Genomic DNA, 21291 nt, shown 5'->3' with positions numbered 1-21291 from the left:
CTTCTTTATTCCCACCTGCATAAAATTAAAAAAATCTCACCTTCTTTCAGGATCAACCATCCATTCTCCTTCCCACTCCCAGCCTTTTGGGGGTAGAAAGTACTCTCTTTTCAGTTTGATTTTTCCTGTGACATCGGAAAACTTGTGGCGACCAACAAGGCCTGAGGTACCCCACTTTCCAAAAAGAAGAGCCTGATTTTCATACTGTTCGAGAAGAAAAAAAATAAAAATCAGTACTTTAGGAATAATAAAATGCTTTTAGGAGAGAAGAAAAAAGATATTTATGCTACAACTGAAACATTGTACTATATATTTTCTTTCTCTGAAATTAAGTACTCCCTTCCCACACTACTCTGCAGTGTCATCATTAATTTCTTAACATTAATTTTCTTCTATGCTGCCTGGTAAACAATGATTCCACTGCTAAACTAATCTACAGTTACAGTCAAACTTCCTCCAAATTAAAGCTTTGTTAAATAAAATTCCATTACATTATTCAAACAAATTTCTTCTGTTCCCTAAATGCATGATCCTCCCATTATTTTCCATCTCAGATCTCCTCCTACTTCTAATCCCTTCTTTTGTAACATGTAAAACTGAATTACAGCCTTATCATGGAAGTTACCAGGGGCATGATTCTGATGTCAATACAGTTTATGTAGTATATTGTCCTTTATGCTAATGGGTTTATTCATAGTTTATGATGGTCTTGAGTTTTCTGCTCTTATTCCTGTAAAATTGTTGGGTTGCTGTATGTAAAGCAAAAAAAAAAAAAAAAAAAAAAAAAGAGATATTCAATAGCCTCTTAAACTCCATACTTAAATAATGGCTTTGAACATCCATTGACTATTTTAAGTGACTTATTACAGCACAACTAAATACTTAAGCATAGGTGCAATGGTGACACAAGCCTCTGTAAAAATGTCTTGTTTCATTAGCTATCATGCTGATATTGGATTATATGCACCTTTAGGTGATGGGGCATATAAAAGACACCTGCCACTTACCCTTATCATTCAAAATCTCTATTATATGCTGTGGGACTATTTCAAGCATTTTTATTCCAAATTTGTTACCATTGAAATGTTATTATAGCCTTTTGTCAGCAAAATCTACTGGGTTTGACTAGTTTTTCCTGTAACAGTAAATTTTCTACTGCTACAAAAGAACCATTATTAAGCAAAACACTTGTATCCATGTATCATTTGTAGAAGTGAAGAAGCAATTAAAATAAAAGGGTTATTCACATGCCAAAACATAATGATCTAGATCCCAATCTTAATTACACTGATAAAAATCTAAAATACATGTCTTTGAAATCACTGGAGTTAACCAGATTTTTACCTGATTAACCAGTTCAGAATCTGGTCTGCTGAAGTTCATCTGGTAGGCACAATGGACTTGATCATTAATTGCCTTGAATGGGGTCTACTTGTTTCAGTATAATAAATACTATTCTCCCTTTCTGCCTGACATGCAAAAAAAAAGTTCAGAACAGCTCCAATTTCATTGAATTCCTAACACTCACATCCAAGTTTAAAGTAAGAAAGCACTGATGGACATACCATTTCTGCAAAAACACTGAACGTTCCCTCTGCAAAGCTATTAAACTTCTTCTCAACTGCACTGAGCCCAAGCCAAATGTTAATTCGTAACTCCACAGGCATTTTGACATCTTTCGTCTTGTCTTGTGGGTACTGGCAAACAAACAAAAAAAGTTATTCTTTGTTATATTATGCAGGTATTGCAGCTTTCAGTAAAATATACACAAGAACATAGAGATATGAGTTATATTACATGATTTATTTATCTCTTCCTATAATGCATTTCCTCAAAAGCCAGTAATAAATAGCTCAGGAAAGAAACATTAATTAAATGGTAACTGCCTAAGGCATGTAAAAACCAAACACTGTAACAGTAGTATCATCCCTATTCCGGTCTATTTTCTCCCAAGTTTCATCCAGCAATGAACTTTTAATTATGACAGTAACTTAAACCTTCAATGTTGATTTTAGCATTTCTCATCAGGACATTCTGGAAACGCAGAGGTTAGTCAGAATGGTTTGCTCAATGTAGAAACCATGCATTGTAACATGCAAGGTAAGAGGGCACGCATGAAAACACGAAGATATAGGCATGTCTGCATTGAAGCATTAATCAATATAACTACTAGTACATGGACAAACTCTGTAAATGCTATTGTTCTACAGTCAGATTGCCTTTTTTCTGGTTTATTCCAGTTAAAGGTAATATAAACTTAAATAGAGAAAGGCATTCCTATTCAAGAGTAAGACTCAATGCAGAGAGACGTACTAGGGAGCTTCTGGGTGTAGACAAGCTCTATATTACTTGCAGAAAACCATCCACGGAACTTCTCTGACTTACACTAGTTACTCCCTCTGAAAGTCTCCATTCACGTCCAACCCCAATGCACCAACCTCAGTAACGCTTTAAAAGTCCTGTCACAATTTTGAGCTTTTTCAGAAAAGCCTCAGAGTTAGGGGCCAATGCTGCTTCTAACTGATTTACAATGAACTTTACGTTATAATTTCTGTGATATTTTGAAGAAGCTATATGCAGTCCTGAGTTTCAACACCTCACGGCTCATAATTTGTTTGCAAGTTTCATGCTTATGTCAGAAGGCATCACAGTTTAGGGAGTTAAAGTTAATTATTTTTTAAGGGGGAAAAAAAAAAGTACCTTTAAGAAGATTGTTTGGGTCTTTCCACAATATTTACCAGAGGATTCGGGGCTTGTTGTGGAATACAGCACTTGGTGTGCAGGAACACGGGCATAAGCCAGTCTTTTCTCCCCTCGGATCATCCATATGATTACATCAGGCATACTGTTTTGTGGCTGTGGATTTTTTTTGGGAAAAGAAAGGTAAGAATGGTAATTAATAGAATATTGAACTAATTTAATGCTTAGACAACAGAAACATAAATTAGGATTTATGTCAAAGGATTTACCACTTAGAATCAATAATTAACATGAATTTATGATAAATAGAGGAAATTTTTTTACTTTGCAAGTAACACAATATATAGTTCTGAAACAATGATTAAAAATACCATTGAGGCTGTTGGAAAACAAAAAAGTTTTATTAACAAAAAAGCCAGTTCCTCTATCTTTTGCAAATTTTTCTAGAGATGTTTTGTATCTCAATTCCTTTATCGCAACTGTAGTGACTGATCCCAAATACTAATGCTTTGTTTTGACCTGCTACATATTTATGTGCTTGTAATGCTTCCACGTGAAGGGTAGATCATCATAAAACTTTTAGCAGAAGACGGAAACAGCCTACTTTCTTTTCGCAGTTTTGTGCACACCTTTGTGTGCTAGCTGCAAGTCTGCCAAATCAACTGCTCTTTTGGTTTTAAATCAGTAACTTTTCAAGAAGTGACAAAGAAAAAACCAACACATTTCTACAATGTTGTGAAAGCCAATTATGAGAGAACTGAGATGAAAACTTAAGATGTTACTGAAAATTTAAAAAACATAGGAACAAACAGATTTAACTCTGTTAGAAGTTGATTACTATGGCTAACAAGCTGCGGAAGTACAACATATAACCCGCAGTCCCTGAACCAGCAACATGACTTGCAATTCTGGAAGAAAGGAAAGGACAAAATACTGTCACTTTAAACGGAATAGAGTCTATTCTATAAATCACAGAGTGGTACCCCAACACCCATTCTCAGTGAAGACAGCTAACAACCAAGGACATTATATTTAAGTAAATCTTATTTACAGAGGGGAACATGTTTACTTTCACAGCAACTAAAATTACTATTCTAAGGAGAGTGGGTATTGCTTGATCAGCAGTGAACATTATATCAGTTTGCGTTAGACAGCTATTTCTAAACTAACTGAATCACCAGTATTGTGTCCTACTGACCTCTTCACTCAGTTGCAGTAATTTATCCAACCAATCTTCGATTTCTGTCAGAGTGGCTTTCACATCAGTAGCTTCATTTCTCATCCTTGCTGCTGCTTCTCCAATCTGTTTGAGAGACTTGAGGCGCAGTTTTTCTATCTGAGTGTCAAGGACTGTAATATTAGATTTGCCTTCTATGAGGGGAAATGGTTTACTGAAAAGAGAATATTTCTTATGGTTAATAATCTAAGAGGATTTTATTTAGCCACACACTAAACGCGGACATGCATACAGTGGCAACAGATTGAGTGCCATTATCCAAACCACCCAAATAGTGCTAGAGCATCTATTTCTGCAGAGATTTCCACCTGACAAAGTGTTTACAGTAAGCAAGGGAAATGCTGTGCTTACACAATATAGAATAGCTCGAGGTGTATGCTTTAATGTAATTGCTGCTAATCAAACAAAGCAAAATCCTTTTCCCTGTATATTCAAATTAGAAAATTATTGTCTCAGAATGTAGACCCCAAAGATGAAATCAGCGCCTTCAGACCAAGATTAGTTTCCTTTCCTTCCCTGGAAACTGTAAATACTCAGAATGTCAATAAACAAATACGGCTCGTGTATCTATGACTACAGTTATTTAATCCCCTGGCATGAAAACATCGAACTCTCAAGAAATCCATGACATACAACTTTTGAGTCACCAGAGGGCAGAGTAACTTCAATGGAACCTAGAAATCTTATGGCATCACAGTAGACCCCTGGAAAAATGAACTTTTTTGAACTGGTGGAGGTTTGAGGAAAAGGCAGCTTTTCAAAGACCAATTACCATATCCCTATATTGAATATGATACTTTAAAAAAAATACGTCCGAAGACACCGCCAAGTTTGAAAAGACTATCTCTTCTCTGTCCTATTTTTAATGACAAGCCATTCTTCTAAGGGCTTTGATTCTGCAGAACCTTGATACTGACTATTGTGCCTTCCACTATTGTTAGTTCTACTAATCTGAATGGAAGTGCTGCCTGCCCTGGTGGAAGTACTTAACACATGAATCAAATGTACCGAATCAGAACTTCCAGAAAGTCACCACATTTTAGGTTTAAATAGTGCACTGAAAGCTCTTGCAGACTCCTAACTCATTTAAACTTTAGCATGATAAGGAAAATTGTTCTATGAATTCGACACAGGGAATTATGTTTTTGACACAGGTTTCATGAGTTTGCTGAAAAAAATAATAAAGAGCATTGCATCCTGTGAACAACAGGAAGCTCATTTGGTTGATACATCTAGGTGCTACTGCTCCATAACTGTTGAGTGATAAGATATTTTCTAAAATAGTGGAATGAATTAATAACAGTGCAGATGTGTGTCTGGAGGATGGGTTGACATAACTGATATAAAACCTGAAGTTCCTACGCTCACTAGATGGATCCATGTGACAATAGTTTGCCCTTCACATTTTGCCTTCCTGAAGTAGGTCAGTTCTTTCTCTCAGTAGGTATTCTAGGAAGTTCCTAGTTTCTATTTTGACATAAGCTTTCTATCATATAATTCTTTGCTAGTATATATTGATCTCCCCTGTTTGCTTTTTTCTCTGTTCATTTTTATATTGGCTCTACAGTTTGATGAATTTGTTCTCTCATTTCACATACGCTGTCATTTCCTCTAATGGATAATAACTGTTCTCTCATTTTCCCTTTCCTTTTCCTCTGCTGTTTCATCACCCACTTGTTTGATGTCTTTAAAGTGTCTCTCCCCACCTCAATGTCTCCTTCGATTAATGTCTCTTTCTCATACAATTCCTTCCTCTCTATTTAGAATTTATTCTCCTTCAAAACCCTAAGCACTGACTCCTATTGCCTTCTCTGAACACATACATGACATGTTGACTAAAAGCTTATTCAAAAATACTGTCTTTATGGCCCTTAAGCTCTAAATGGCTTTTAAATTACCAGTAAATCACAGAATTTCTTCCCTTTTCAGTTTCAGAAACAACATTGAAACATGGGTAAACAAAAGGTACATGAGGAATTCTAAAGAAGGCAAGATGGTAGAAAGGCAGCAGAGATCCACAATTTCAGATTTTCAGAACAGTCCTGCCTTAGATTTTTTCAAGAAATGCTATTTTATTACTGTCAGTGACTAAGATAAAGGAGAATTACAAAACTAGATGGATGACTTCATTGGCAATACCCATGCTGATTTACTACTTTCAGAGACTTTTGGAATTCCAGTTCTCAGGTCAGTTCATAGGGTTAATCAGTTTTATAGTCCTTAGAATTTGTTTTCTGACTTAGTAAAGGCAACAGAGAAGATTCTGAGCAGGCCTAGAATGATAACGTAAGAGATAAAAAAGGTACCTTTACCTTGTATCTTCTGCAAGCTCATCAATCAGCTTCAACCACATCTCAGCTAATCGGTTTTCAGAAATTTTAGACTGCATTCCTGATTTTAAGGTGGCTAAATTGGATTGCTAAGGAATTTAAAAGAAAAGGATTTGCACTTATAAACTTCCATTGGGGTTCATAGTCGATATGAGTTTCAAGACTTTAAAATTATTTATTTGTATGCATAAAGCCCAATCAAAAAAGACTCAGATGTTCAAACTTGATACATATTTAACAGAACTATTCTTATATTCTTTCTCACTCTATTTAACAATACACAATACTCCACCTAAATTCCAAAGCAAATAACAGTTCTACAGACTTAACGTGCCCCTAACCATCACCCAGGACGCTTCCTTCCTGTGGGAATTCCCTGCAGATTCAAGCAGGAGTGTGTTGGGCCTTGCCAGAATACAGACCTATGATTAGCAGTGCCATTTGTTACACTGAGCTATGTTTAATTTTAAATAGGAAAAGTGTCAGAAAACTGTTCCGTAATTTGCTCAAAATGTCACTTTTTGATTACACTTCTAAATCAAAAAAAGTAAAAATGAAAAGCATATCAGCAAAAGAAAGATCTTCAGGGTCTTACCAGTCTTTCAGCCATGTGTAGGATTACATTCACGGGGTCTAGTCTGTGACTTATGTCCTCCCAAAAGGAAGTCAGCGTTACAACTGGCTTTGTGTTTGCCCATGGCAAGTAGTAATAATAATTACCTGGGGTGAACCATTTGTATGTTAGAGTTGGAATTCATGGCAGGAATACATCCTGTAAACTGCACAAGTTGCTATATTTATTTCATTTATGTACAACATTTCATTAAGAACACATGAGCTAGTCCAAACTTATCATAGGATTTGTATTTTTCAGGCCACTGTAGCATCTGTTGGATGGTAAACTTTTACTTCAAATTGTTTCAAAATCCAATGGATTTTTTCAATAAATTATCTGCTAACATGTTAATTATTCTTTCCTATAGCTTATATTAATATAAGCGTATCTCTGAAATAAAATATTCAAATAATGATTTTCCAGAGTAAACCTGATTACTTCATTTAATACAGAGAAAAAAAAAGAACTGCTACTGTTTGGAGTTACTAAAAAAAGTTATAGCTAAAATATATTTTCCTGTGATCTAGCTAGGTTGTTTTCTTCTAGGCTGCCAGACACCTGGTTTAAAACCAAGTTTTTCTTTTATTCTAAATCAGAATGTTCAAAGGGTGTTTAATCCCTAGTTTTTAAGATATCTGTAGAATAACGTGATTTTTTCCTTGCCGATTTTCCTGTACGTACTTAATACATGGTCAAAAGATTTTACTGAATTCTGTGAAAATTTCTTTAATAACCTCAGTAGGCTATGCAGCGTGTAATCCATAAATGTAACTTCATCTCAAAAGCTGTGAAGAGCCACACATTCTTTCTGTCACATTTTCAATAAGTTTTTAGTGCAGTTAAGGCTGTCATTCCAAAGCTATAAAATAGCACCTCAAAAAGAGAATTTTACATTATTTTATCCTAATACCAGCAGCATCCTTACCATCAAAAACAGCACGACTGTACTGAGTTGTTGATGCCAAAGGTTTACAGGTGGTATCAAACTTGTTGCCGTAGTTGCCAATGCTAACTTCAAACTGGATAGGCTCACCAGTGTCTTGCAGCATGGTAGCAGAATGAAACACAGCAGCCAAGCAGAACTTTCGTCTGCGCTGGTATTTCTACAAGAAGAATCTTTTTAGACGTATTTCAATATTTGTAAAACAGGACTCAGTTACTGAAAACAATAGCAATTTCTTAATGGAAATAATAATTTTAATATTTTTGCTAGTTACCGAGAAGCAACCAAAAAGATATAATGCATGTGTATAATAAATTACGGTATTTGAAACTATAAAAATGTTTCGAATTAGCATTTCATGCTACAAGGGTATGACATTTTTGTAGCCACACCATCAATAACCACTTCTCTCAATTCTGAGATTCAACTCAATTGTTTCGATTTTAGTAAGTTAGATCATTCTCCAAAAATAACCACCCACGGCACATCTCTATTACGAACATTGACAATAAAACAAGGATTTACCTCAACAACCAGTAAGTCATCATTAGGAATCATCTCTAACTTTTTAGTAACAGGTTTGCTTTCAAGTATTGTGGATAGTTCAACCAGAATTCTCCCTCTATAAGCAACTCCTTCTCCCTGTAACATAATCATACATTGAATCCAATTTTACATATTTCTCCTAAAGTAACATACTCTTTCTTTAGCTGTATGTGATTCTGGCCTCACTGAAGTCTTCTCAAAACTTCCGCAGAGGCAAGGATGGACATATTTGAACAAATGAAACAAAGCAGTTGGCTTTAATTAATGCTAGAAGTGAAAAAAAAAAACCCGTATTTACAAAAAGAAGAATGTAAGAAATACAAATGCACGCAGAGATGCAAATAGTGAAAATCATCAAAAACACAGCAGCTCCTTCAAAAACATCTCTCAAACAAAAACAAGAATCAAAAATGCTATCATGCTTCCTTATTAATCACAAATATAAGATATTATTCAAAAGAAACACCAAAAAGAGCATAATGTGAAACAAAACCATACTAAAATGCATTAATTCATTCATTAAAAACAATTGGGGTTAATCCTTTTATTAAAAACAAAGAATAAAGAAACTGACCTTTCCAAAGTTTAATTCATCATATGGGTCTGGGAATCCAGTGTACTCTCTTGGACTTCCATAAAAGTTTAGGTAACAAGGCCCAAATGTTGGTAAAAAGCCAACTTCAGTTTCTCCACTGTTCACTAACAGAAAACACGACCATTATATCCTTCCTAATTATCATTCAGAGCCAGAAAAACAATTAACATTACTATCAAATTCAGTAGAACAAATGTTAGATAATAGTTAGGCATTAGTTATTAGTAAAGTAAGAACACTTTATTATTTATTAATTTAACCATACTTGTTCCTAACCTCCTCTTTCATTGTACGATACTTATTAGATATTACTCAGGCAGTAAAAACCCCACAGAATAAACAGAACTTCTGCCCCACTCCAAATATCAGGTCTTCATTTGTGTGAACGAGTAATACACTCTTATGTTAACAGAAAACATATTTTCTAGAAATAAATGAAACTGAGTAAAACAACATGTGCAATCATTTAAATGCATGCCATTGGTCTAGCTAAACAGCTACAAAAAAGATGGACATCCTAGCAGGAAAAAAAACAACCACTGTTTAGCATAGTTAATCCCACTGTTCTAATTTTTATTATAATTTTTCTCTGGTTATATTCCAGGGTAAAACACAGACTACTGCAAACTCTAATCATAACTGCTACAGTGCATTGTTTCTCACAAACTCACTTTTCAGTAATCTAAAATTCATCCAAGACTGAAAGTTTGCAAACCCAGTTAATTCTCAGTTACTTCTGATGACAATAAACTCTGATTTGTATATTATTCTTATTCCATGACTAACAAATTAAAAATTCCCAATGTCTTAATCTATCTTAAAAAAAATAATAAATATAATAAGGATTTAGATAATTTTGTCAGTTTTAATAGCTAAACTAGGAAATTGCACACAAAAGCTATTGCTTATTTTCAGATATTTAAGATATCTAAGAACTTGAAAAGGTACTTCCATAGCTAACGCTCACTGTCATAACTTTGCATTTTTGAACAGTGTTTTTTAGCAGAAAAATATATATGGGGAAGCCTTAGTTATATTACTACTGTTATCTTTTGGGTTTGCATTCATGCCTGCAAATTTATTAGATGAATGAGATTCTAAAAAGCTCTTTTTGGAGACAACGGAAATCTATACTTAAGGGAGCTAGCTGTTCTTTCAGTAACAAACACACGCCAAGGCTATTGATTGATAAATTTGATGAGTAGTACAAAGAGAATTAGAACAAGGTAAGCAACACACATGCAGAAAAATACTACATAGTTTTGAGAGAACAGAAAGATTCTAGATTCTTCTCCGTCTTGTATCCTAGCTTTTGTCTTTGAACAAGTTATCCTGGTATGAGAAGAGGTAAGAATAGGGTTCTAAACCTTCCAACAGATATCACTTAGAGTGATCTGCAGCACAAAGAGGGATGCATTTATCACAGGAAAGGACGGCTGAGATAAAAAAATGAAAACAAATGTCTATGCCTTGTATGACTTTGCCACTGCGACTACTGAGTGACACAAACAGATAATAAAAATGGATGTGCTGTATTGATGTAATTTCCTGACAACACAAAGTCACATAAAATCTGCAAAATATAAAATAAAGATTTGCAGTTGCCTATTTTGCATTTGGATACTTTCACGTCCTTACATCTGAATCAGGAACAGATAAAAATTTGAATGAAAAAGAATTCAGACTCTTGTTGGAACGCTGTCCATTTTTTTAAAAATTCTAACACTGAATTGCTCACATCAGATCTCAACATGACTAGATTTAAGGTACAGATCTGTGTTGAATTAATACATTCATTATTTACTGATGCTAGTAAATTAAACAGAATATAAATTTAAAACAAAACAAAACAAACACCCCCTTTTTGGAATAAAAAGACTTTTTTTATTATTTGTTTACATTTAAAATTCAATTGTTTATATTTAGAAGACTGGTGATCACATATTACAGAAAGCAATTTTGAAAAATTATTTCAGCATTTAACTTAATATTACTTTAAGAAAGAAAGTAAATGAACTATTTGTGTGGATGAATGTTTGTTACCTTTCATTTGCACTGCAACTGTATTTATTTCTCACTATATATATATTTACCATAAAGTCTTTCAAAACTGTATGTCAGCCTAGACAGTTATGTAAAAAGCCGTCTCTCCAGGTTTTAACAGAATCAGATTTCATTTTTCAGACTTTATTTATATAGCTAGCTAAGCATTAGCAAAAGAACCACTGATTATTTTAGGCAGTTATTTACTTCTGCAGTGTTCTGCAGATGCAAGTACAGTTGCGATCTCATAGCTAAATTAAAAATTGCAAGCCATTGTTAGACGAAGCACTTTATAACTGAAGCAACTGCATGCTCAACTCTAAAACACAGCTTGAAGCACCAGCCAAACAGAAATATCTGCAAACCGGTTCCAGTGCCAAAACTGTTTTATACAGTAAGTTATGTTTGACAATCATTAATCATGATGGTGAAGTCATTTAGGCAAGTAATTATAGGTTTTCTTAGGTAATGCTTCTCAGTTTGGGCAATGGAAAGTGAAATCAGTAACAGACGAAGATATAAACCTTCATATGATGAAGCCCCTGTCCCCGAAGATGAAAATTCTAGATTATGAAAAGAGAAGAAGTTACATGACAAGTGACAATAGCATTTTAAAAACAAATACATCACAAAGTAGTCTGCTTTTAAAATATAGTTGAAGGCCTGAGAAAAAATGAAGTTCATGTGGGCTAGAATTTTGCTTCCTGATTAAAATATGAAGGTATTTCTTTTACTGTACAAATTCCAAAGAAAAAAATAAAAAAGCATGTAGGCAACAAAATACATTGTTTTGATGCTTCTTTTTCAGCTTTCTACAGTTCTCCTCCCAACAAAGTAACATTTTATTTTAAAAATTATTTAAATATCTTATGAACATTTAGGAAAACCACTACATTTCAGGGCCCATTAGGATATCTTCATTTACTGAAGGCCATAAACTACTTCAGTTTGCCAATCCTTTAGAAGCCAGAACAGGCTTTGGGCATGACATTCACCTCAAGGGAAGATAATCTGTGATTTTTATATGGAAATGTCTATTCCAATGTCATTTCCTCAGTAGAGAGAGAATCCAAAAGAGATTTTCTCAGTGACTAAGTGCCTGGGTTTGAAGTATAAATGAGCTGTGACTCAGCAGCAGTTCAAGTTACACACTTACAGGGGTAGTACAAGTGATCTCTCCAGAGCTGAATTTTCCCCAACTGCCCAGCCCTTCTCTCTTTGATTTCCCAGTGGCTTTTTCTGTAACCCTTTCTGTTGCCTCTGGTTGTGTGTGGCATATACGAAAAGCGTGTTTGCACAAAGTCTTACCTCAACAGCAGTACTTCTAAGAGGACTGGGTTATAAGCTTGAAGTTATGTGACTGAAAAATACAGTTCCATCCGCGTAAGATAAATACTTGGCTCAACTAACTACAGGAGTGGAGACACTAATCTTGTTTTAAAACTCCTGACATAGCTACCAACTTAAGGACAAACTGGTCTGGTCTCAGACAAGTACATATCATAAAGGTTTCGTAAACACAACAGAAAAAATAATAATTTAGATTCTTATTGTGACGACGGTGGAAATGGTTTTGAGTCAGTGTCCTTCAGCCTAGTGTAGATAGTCAAATAAATGTTAAGCCTGGTTAACCAGGAACTTTACAATTCTGTATGGACAACTAGTATGCCATACTATGTTCACAAAAAGGACAAAATGTTTTTTCTGGCAAATTAACACAGAATCCTTGTCATGGAGCTGGCTCAATTGTATGAAAGATCTTGCTATAAAAAGAAGAGGAGATTATAGGTAGAGATCAAAGAAATAATAAATAACCAAAATATTATATTAGAACATAAACATAAGAGGATTTTTAAAAATACTTCCCAAAATCCTGTCACAAAAAATGTTTCTTATAATATTGTAAAGAAGAGTTTTATTATAAAGTATTGTCCAATAGGGACAACATGTTTGAAACTTGATATCCCACCCGACTAAATTTGTTTTCTTGCAGTTAGTCAGCTTTGGTTTTTAATTTTTATGAAATTACATATCTAGTCACCTATACCGATTGAAGCACGTAAGTTAATTGTCTGCGATCATGGCACTGCAATTAAAATCTTCATTTGTTGAAGGTACTAAAATAAGGGTTACTAAGTAGTAATTTGGAGCACTCATGCAATGAGATGCAATGCCCATTTCTAGTAAGCTACTGATGAGAGCAGAGATTGCTCCAAGTCCCCCCAGCATCAAAAAGCAACCTGGTAGTATACAGGAAACGAGCAGCTGGTTCCAGATCATTCCTGTAGGAGAACTACTCAGGAACATTCCCCAGCTTTTATGTTCTCTTCCCAGAGAAAGAAAAGACACGATTAAAAGATCACAAAAGAAGTCTTGTCTACTAGTGCCCAATGAAGCAGGGATTCTGAAACAGTGACTTCAGATTGTTTTTAAATTAAACATCTTATTAAATATCTTAGTAAGTTTGCATATCTTACTCATGATAGATTGTGATATCACAGTTTTCTGAATTTGGGAAAGTACTCACAAATTTAATTAATTCATTAACTTTATATATATAAAAGAACTGAATTTTGAATTAGTTACTGATATTTCCATGATGATGTAGTTTAAATATTAAAATTTTAATACTTTATTTTGAAAAGCCCCACAGTATGTTTTCTAGGAGCATTGTTTTGAAAACTTCAGAAACAGATAATCTTTTTGCCACAGAATTGAAGAATGATAGGAAAAGATACTTTCTTATAACACTCATCTTTGCTATGCCTCGTAACACAAGAGAAGACAGTAAGTTACATACTGCTCAATCAATTACCTTCAACTTCTCCTCCAGAAGAAGCAATTTTTGAGAGACTTAAATATGTTGTTCCTACTACATCATTTTTTGTAAGACGATCCCTACAAAAAGACAGAAAGATTTTATTTAAATGTAACGCTGGTCATCCTACACAGAAGCAAGCTAACAGTGGTTAAATGCACTCCAAGACACGTACACACGTTTTACGTCACCTGGAAAGTTTTAATATTACTAACACAGAAGGCAATGGCTAGTTCCAAAAGTGGGCTATATAATGAAGAAGTCTTTGTGACTTCTACACCATCACCTAAATAGCGATATTGTTCTGTGCTCACTGCACAAAATTAACAATACTCCCATGTTACACTAACCAGGTCTCCATAAAGGAAGATTAAACTTAAACACGTACTTAAATTCTCTCGTAGACTGTAGAAATACCTTGACATCTATAGAAACAGACTCTTCTCCACTTAGTATAATTTACGCTGTCTAGTACTTTGATTAAAGGTCATAACTCACCAGTCAACAACTGCAAGTTTTATTTTCTCACACATGGAAGGAAACTGAAAAAAAAAGCAATTAAAATAAAATAACCCATTACTTATTTAATCTCTGTAATGTTAATGCCCTGAGTTACAAAAGGATGGCTGTTCTCCAGAGAAACAAGAAAAAAAAAAACTGACCTTGATTTGAAGATAAATAATTTGATTCCACTCTGGATTAGCATTTTTCTCAATTATATTTGTGCAAACCTGCAAAAAATGAAATCAACTATACAGCACATCAAAGAGAAGACAGATGAAAAAGCACATACTAGTTATGATTTAGGATAAATCATATTCTGTTTGGCAAGATGAGGGGTAGTAGTTAATGATGAATCCTGAGTGGTTTATGCTGCAGTGAGTGATTAGTTTTCAATCAGTAAATACTGCTAAACTGATCTGCATATGCAACATTAATAACTATTGGAGGGAAAAGAAAGTTTTGAAATAGTGTTTAAACCAGAGACTGGAGTTACCCTGCAGGGAAAAGCTTGTTATTTCCACTAGCTACAATTTGCTTTCACAGTAGTACTGATCTCTTTTATCACAGCAGAGAAACAAGACGAAGGAATGACTTGATTCCAGCTTGCTTTAGGCAGATTTGAGAGTAGATGAAGAATATATTCTGTGGGAGAGCCTATATTATTTGCTAGTCATGTCTATTGAAGACAATCTACATTACTGGGAGTGACAACCTGACTATATACCGTAATAAAGGACTGAAATTTTTCTTCTTAAAAAATAAGAAAGAAGATTGGCAAGCAATGAATATAGAGGTTGTGCAATTGTGCTTCAGCTCAAATTCGGTATTCTCTGGAACACTTTAGTAATAAAATGTACAAATGCTGTTAATCTGTCCAGAAAGATGTGTACTATCAATTACAAAAAGCAATCAGGAGAACCTGTAGGCAAACCATCTGGCATGCATCAGTTCCTAGCATTTACTCATACATTCCTTGTATTAGTCATCAGCTTTACACCCATTCTACTTGTACCTTGCAGTTTGTCCTCATTTTACAAAGTGAACTTTAGGGCTAATGCTTTTTTATTTCCATAATTTCAGTAAACTTAAAAATTTATATTGACATATTAAATCTGTTCTCAGGACTGTGATCAGAATGCAAAGATTCAGTTATTTACTAAATTACCTTTTTCCCAGCAAAAGAAACTTCTACAAATGGATCTACCAGGTTTTTCTTGTCTGCTTCTCCTCCAAATATTTCCTTGACAGTCTGTGAAAAAGCATCATCCACTGGAGAGGTGTCAAAGAATAAATTAAGGTTTATGCTTTTTTATTATTATTTTATTTATTTATTCAGCCTAAATAATAAATTTCCCATAGCAATCCCGTCAAAAACAACCAGCTTACAGATCTAGGTAGGGTAAAGTCTAATCTGATAAACCAAATTCTGATCAGTGTTGCTGGTAAAAATGGAGAATTTGGGCTGAGGAGCAATTTCAAGAATATAAATTTCTGAAACATCATTAGGAGTGCTGATGGCTCCTGAATTTAGAGGCATAGTTGTATTTGAAAAACATTATGCATATACCTGTAGACATTGTCATTTGTTGTCACGGATATAAGTGAGAAATTATGCTAAGAAGGGATAAAAAGCCACCTATATTCTATCAGAAAACACATATGGCATATAGTAATAGAAATAACCATTCTCTCAACATTAGAGTGCTGACACAAATAAAATCTGCATACAGCTTTCTGGGATACAGCCAGTTCCTTATTCCTCGTGGCCACTCAGGAGCAGGCTGCTGGCAATACAGGCTGCCTTGGCCATCACAGCAGCAGCTGGCTGATTTCAGTAGTCCTGTGGCCTTTCACCCAGTGCAAAACAGCTGCAGCTATAAGTACCTATGAAGAAGAATTAATGGATTGCTGGGAAAAGGAAGGTGTGGGGGGCTATCAGCAGTACTATTTATCTACGAGGATCTAAATGGCCTTGGATAAGAGGGCGGCAGGGAACCACATGTCTGATAACCTCTCAAAAGTGGGCAGGGTTGGGATCCAACAGGAAGTTGACACATGCACTGTATTCTTGAGGCAGACATACAGAGAACATCCAGCTTATCTGCAGATCAGTGGTACTCAAATGTTAGTTACTTGGAGAAGGGCTAATGAAGATGACCCTTTCCCACTACCAGAAGCTCTGTGGTCCACTCAGCAACAGATGAACATTACTAATCTAATGGGTAACACATGAAGTTATCCATTAAAAGAATTAAATAGACTTACTAAGCATTACCAAAGGACTTGAAATGGGCTACCTAAGCCATCACGGAATTACTGGCTCAAGTAACAATGTAAAACATTCAAGATGTGTTATGTTCAAGAAACGTTTCTGAACAGCTAACACAAATATTTATAATGGTAATCAAATACATTGGTGGACAAGTAGTAAGAAGCTGCATACTTTGCGGAATGTCCTCAGCTCTGTAGATTTTGAGAAGGAAAGTGACCCATCGAAGTGCAATTCCAGCAGGTAATAACAGATTGCTCTCCACATCATCGCTTTCATTATCTCTTTCCCTTTTTTCAACCTGTTGGGAGATACAGTACATAGTATCTGGTATATAAGAAAGACAGAGTAATGTACAGAATTAAGGTGACTAGTTAAACTGGTGCCCACAACACTCTTCAGATAGAAGACTGTTGTCAGTTTCATTATAAAGAATCAAATTTAATCAAATTATCAAGCCACCAAAATTAATTCTACCTAAACTACTTTAATTACATCTTTATCTCTAAAGTACTCAATTGCAGGAGCCCATTATAATCATACTTTTAAAATCATCATCATCGTCATCAGATGATGATGATTTTGGCACTCGTATAATGTCAGCTTCATACAATTTTCATACTTATCTCAAGATAAATATTGTTGTAAGGCATCTTACTGCAATTAGAAAATGCACGCAACTCTGATATAATTTACCAGAACTTAATGCTTCCTACTTGAAAAAAAAAAAAAGGAAATAAAAGATTTCACCACAGGTAATTAAACATATTCTTGTGATTTCAAGAATCATGTGGATAGCAGAACAGAAGAGTTAACATGGAACAAGAAGATCATCCACGGTTCTGGTGACCATATTATATTTAACTAAGGTGTTGCAGTATGCAAAAATCTCAGGCAGAGAGAACAGCAGAACTTAAACTACAGAAAATGGTCAAATAAGAAAAACGTGGCACAGAAAACAGGGCCTGTTTTCACCTTGACAGAAGAGCAGACAGTTAAGGATTAGATTCTTAAAATTACCTACTGCTTTCATATGCATCAAATTACTTGTGCCTAACTTGTAATTATTGATGGGTCTGATTTTCACCTGGCGAATATTTGTTGGTTTCTGGTACTCAGGTTCCTCTATGGGCTTGTCTACATTACGTAGTAGTGGAGACATTCCTGACTTAGTCCTGGAACTGGTATCAGTATGTTGCTTAGCCTGATTAGCCATGCTAAGGAGAATTACATATTAGCTTGCATGCGACACCAGGCTAATGCCTCTCTACTTCTTCCAGGATGTGAAGAAGTCTCTACAAATGGTAGATCAACACACCCAGAACTGGTCCAGAGGTTGCTTAATTGGACAGGATAACAAAATAAGCTCTAACTTAGCACTGGATGCCTTTGAAACAACTGGTAAATCTTGTCTTAAATACTGCTCACAGGGTGAATTATACATTATTCAAAAATATGTCAAGGGGACATGAATCGGTGGGGTGGAGAGGGGAAGAAAAACATTTAAATGAAACTTACTGGTGGCTCATCTCCCGTTCCCAGGACAAACATGCTGACTTTCATATAGCCTTTAGCTCCTGAATTTGTATCTTCAGGATCACTCAGCAAAAGCCATTTTCTCATGACTGCATGGCCTAAAATAAAACAAACACCATCGCCCGCCCCCAGTAATATCCATTACAAAATGGCAGAAATCATAAAATCAGTCAACTGTTCCAAAATCATGCTTTATCCTAAAACTAATTATTTAAAAAATTTATTCTTTCTAGACAGGACTCGATAGTGTCATTCAAAACAAGAAATCTAGTGGCGTTAAAATGTTGTGGCAGAATAATTCAGGGACATAATTATCAAACATTTTTGCATTATTATTTTTCACATTTTAGGCCTTTGATACCAAAATTAATATCCAAATTTTAGGTGCTTTTACTTCATCTTGAAACCACTGAATGGAGTTATATATTGCTGGATTTTTAAAAGTTAATATTTAAAGCAGCAACCTCAAATAATTTTCCATTAACTTTCTTCTTTTACTTTAGAAACTTAACAAAAAGTTTCAACTTCAAGTTTCAAGCTAGGAAAGAAGCTCTGAAGTAACTGTTACTTACCAGGCTCATCATAAACATAGCCAATGTCAATCTGAAATAAAGATCAAAGGCATTACCTCTGAAGAAATACCAAACAAAAATGCCAGGGCAACTCCCCTCAAGTTTTTAATGAGTATTACTACATTTTTCTCCTGTCACAAACAAAAGTTTACATAGCATATTCTTGGGAGGAGAAAATGCCTTATGTTGAAAAATAAGGGATTTTGAATGGATACAGCAGCCAAGAAGAAAATGCAAGAAAAAATTAACAGAACTAAGAGCTGTAGTTACTTCTTCTTTCCTCAGATCCCCAGCTTTTTCATTTATCAGAGACAGAAGATGGGGCTAGCTTACTGCTTCTTGAATTCCCTGTGTTCCCCCATTATTTTATGTTCAGACAGGCTTTTCAGAACATTTTTGTTTCTATTTCCTGCTCAACATTTTATCCTTCAGTTCCAGAAATGAAGCTTGTTTTTTTTAATGAGCAATTTCCCTTCTCTTTTATGAAGATGATCGGCAATTCCCCCCCCCCAGCACTGTGTCAAATCTCGACAATCTTGCACATATACCACGACTGTATTGATTATATCAGATTTCAAACATGTTCAGGAAGGTAAGTATGTTTCCTTATGGCAGTTGGGGATAGTACTCCTTGCAGGTCTGCAAGAGTGATTTTCTAGAGAGAATTACCCTTGGGGTTTTCTCCTGGAATGTGTGCCTGCAGGAACAGAAAGCAGCTGAAGGACATGCTATCACCTGCTTGGTGAAGGATCAGTCCTCCAGAGCTCAACATACCACTGTCTGAATCACTAAAAATTACATAGATAATAAGCAGTGAGAAGAAAAAGCAACCAGCTTTGTGGCAGAAACTGCTTCATTTAGAAAAGAGCACACTTCCATACTTTTTGTGTGGAAAAGCTGGTCTAGAGACCTACTGAATTTATTCAGTACAAAATAAGCAAACAGAAAATATAGCCAACACCGATATCGGAAATGTTATAATAGGGGATCCCAGTAGCAATTACAATTGTCATGTGAATTCTTTGTCTGTATTGCTTTAGGAACATCTTCAACAGGCAGGTGTCTACCTCCCAATATTGACCATAACAAACACAAATTGAGACAATCTCACTAATATCGTCAGGACCACAGAAAATACTTTAACTAAGAGACTTTTCCACCATCTCTTTTACTTAACAGACTTCTGACCAAAGGAACACCTTTCCACATTACTTGTGAATGTGTATCTTTATGCCTTCGTACATATCACTATTCTGCCTATAAGCTATCTAACAAAATTATCTCTTCAAACCCTACCTCATACCAAATAATCACCCTGGGGTTTTTTGAGGAAAAAATTTACCTTTTGGTAAATATTTTTTCTTTTGGATGCAAGTTAGAGAACGTGATTTATAAAATATACAATTTTCTTTATCAATAACCTTTTACTCAAATTAGAAAACTGTTTGCTAGTGCTTTGAGCAAATGGTTTCTAGCACAAGAAGTGAGACATCATCAGGTAATTCTTTGGTCTGATGCTAAAGTAGCATAAATTTAAACATTTAAAAAAAATACTTAAAAAATTTCTCTCATTTTATTTAGTTTATTCAAGATATGGAAGTTGTTTCACACCCACCTTAAATTCTCCCATTAGACAGTCTGCTCGTAAAGAGTAAGAATCATACACCTAAAAAGACAGATAAGCATGAAACAGGAATGTTCCTAAACATCATAGCGAAATAGCCAGACAATGCTATATGCATCCAGCAACCTTTTGAAGATGCGTTTTTTCTTACCCGAATGCTAACTGTTTCATCAAGCAACTCTACAGGAGTCATGTGGACATTGTAGAAAAATATCTGTTAAGGTAAAAAGAAACAAAAAACCCTTCTCAAAGTGACAAACACATAATTGTCTGAACAGAAAATGTAAACACATTATTTTAAGAGACTTGTGAAGCATGCCTGCTACAGGACTTTTACCCTGCCTCCTTGCTGGACACATTATATGATAATCTAGCACTTAATAAAAACCTAAATTTAGTAAATAAATTTAGTACAAAATAGACAAAAGACAGTCACAACTTCCATTTGAATGAATGCAGTAGGCATAGCTATGCTGCAGACTTTCAGCATTGCTCTTGCTTCTTGCTCTGCACTTCACATTTTCCTCAGGGGAACAACTTTGGGAATTATAAAGGTTGTTCATTTTCCAGGACATTCAATCCTGGTCTAGCCACCTCTATTGTAGCTGTCAAAAAAGTCTTTTAGGGATAGTGGTGATAGCAATTGTAATGACTTGCATCTTTAAATTTATTCCTGTGGCCTTGAATTTCAATAGTTTGATAGCGTGAAGATAAAGATACTATTTATTCTTGTGTCTTATTATTCTTGTGTCATTCTTATACACCTTTGAATTCTCTCCTGTATTTCAGCGTGTTCGATGTACAGATCCCTGTCTAGACAAAGAAATCTAGCTGTGCTTTTATAAATCATGGGTAGCATGGCAATGACATTTCCAGATTCTGTGTGGCAGTCTTATTCCCCCAGAGCATTGCACTGAAAGCTCATCTGCATACACCATAAAGGTCTACAATGATTCCT

At 35.0% G+C, this 21291-nt stretch overlaps 1 protein-coding gene across 4 annotated transcripts in view; it reads right to left on the bottom strand.

Annotated features, from left to right (window-relative positions):
* Window positions 1-21291, bottom strand: part of MYOF (myoferlin) — a 70785-nt gene that overhangs the window by 26359 nt on the left and 23135 nt on the right. For 3 of the 4 annotated variants that reach the window (XM_054206656.1, XM_054206653.1, XM_054206655.1), the window contains exons 8-26: window positions 20485-20547; window positions 20325-20375; window positions 18710-18740; window positions 18120-18235; window positions 16776-16902; window positions 15498-15601; window positions 14491-14559; window positions 14327-14370; window positions 13826-13908; window positions 11535-11573; window positions 8947-9071; window positions 8352-8468; window positions 7809-7986; window positions 6863-6987; window positions 6250-6356; window positions 3899-4091; window positions 2701-2856; window positions 1566-1697; window positions 41-204 (exon numbers count right to left, since the gene is read on the bottom strand). In XM_054206656.1, the coding sequence (XP_054062631.1) occupies window positions 41-204; window positions 1566-1697; window positions 2701-2856; window positions 3899-4091; window positions 6250-6356; window positions 6863-6987; window positions 7809-7986; window positions 8352-8468; window positions 8947-9071; window positions 11535-11573; window positions 13826-13908; window positions 14327-14370; window positions 14491-14559; window positions 15498-15601; window positions 16776-16902; window positions 18120-18235; window positions 18710-18740; window positions 20325-20375; window positions 20485-20547 (2024 nt within the window). The remainder of the gene's footprint in view (window positions 1-40; window positions 205-1565; window positions 1698-2700; window positions 2857-3898; window positions 4092-6249; window positions 6357-6862; window positions 6988-7808; window positions 7987-8351; window positions 8469-8946; window positions 9072-11534; window positions 11574-13825; window positions 13909-14326; window positions 14371-14490; window positions 14560-15497; window positions 15602-16775; window positions 16903-18119; window positions 18236-18709; window positions 18741-20324; window positions 20376-20484; window positions 20548-21291) is intronic. The other variant, XM_054206654.1, reaches the window with a different exon arrangement.

Source organism: Rissa tridactyla, chromosome 6, assembly GCF_028500815.1.
Source record: "Rissa tridactyla isolate bRisTri1 chromosome 6, bRisTri1.patW.cur.20221130, whole genome shotgun sequence".
Taxonomy (NCBI): domain Eukaryota; kingdom Metazoa; phylum Chordata; class Aves; order Charadriiformes; family Laridae; genus Rissa; species Rissa tridactyla.
The sequence above is the reverse complement of the archived record's forward strand: the minus strand, read 5'-3'. Positions and strand labels throughout refer to the sequence as shown.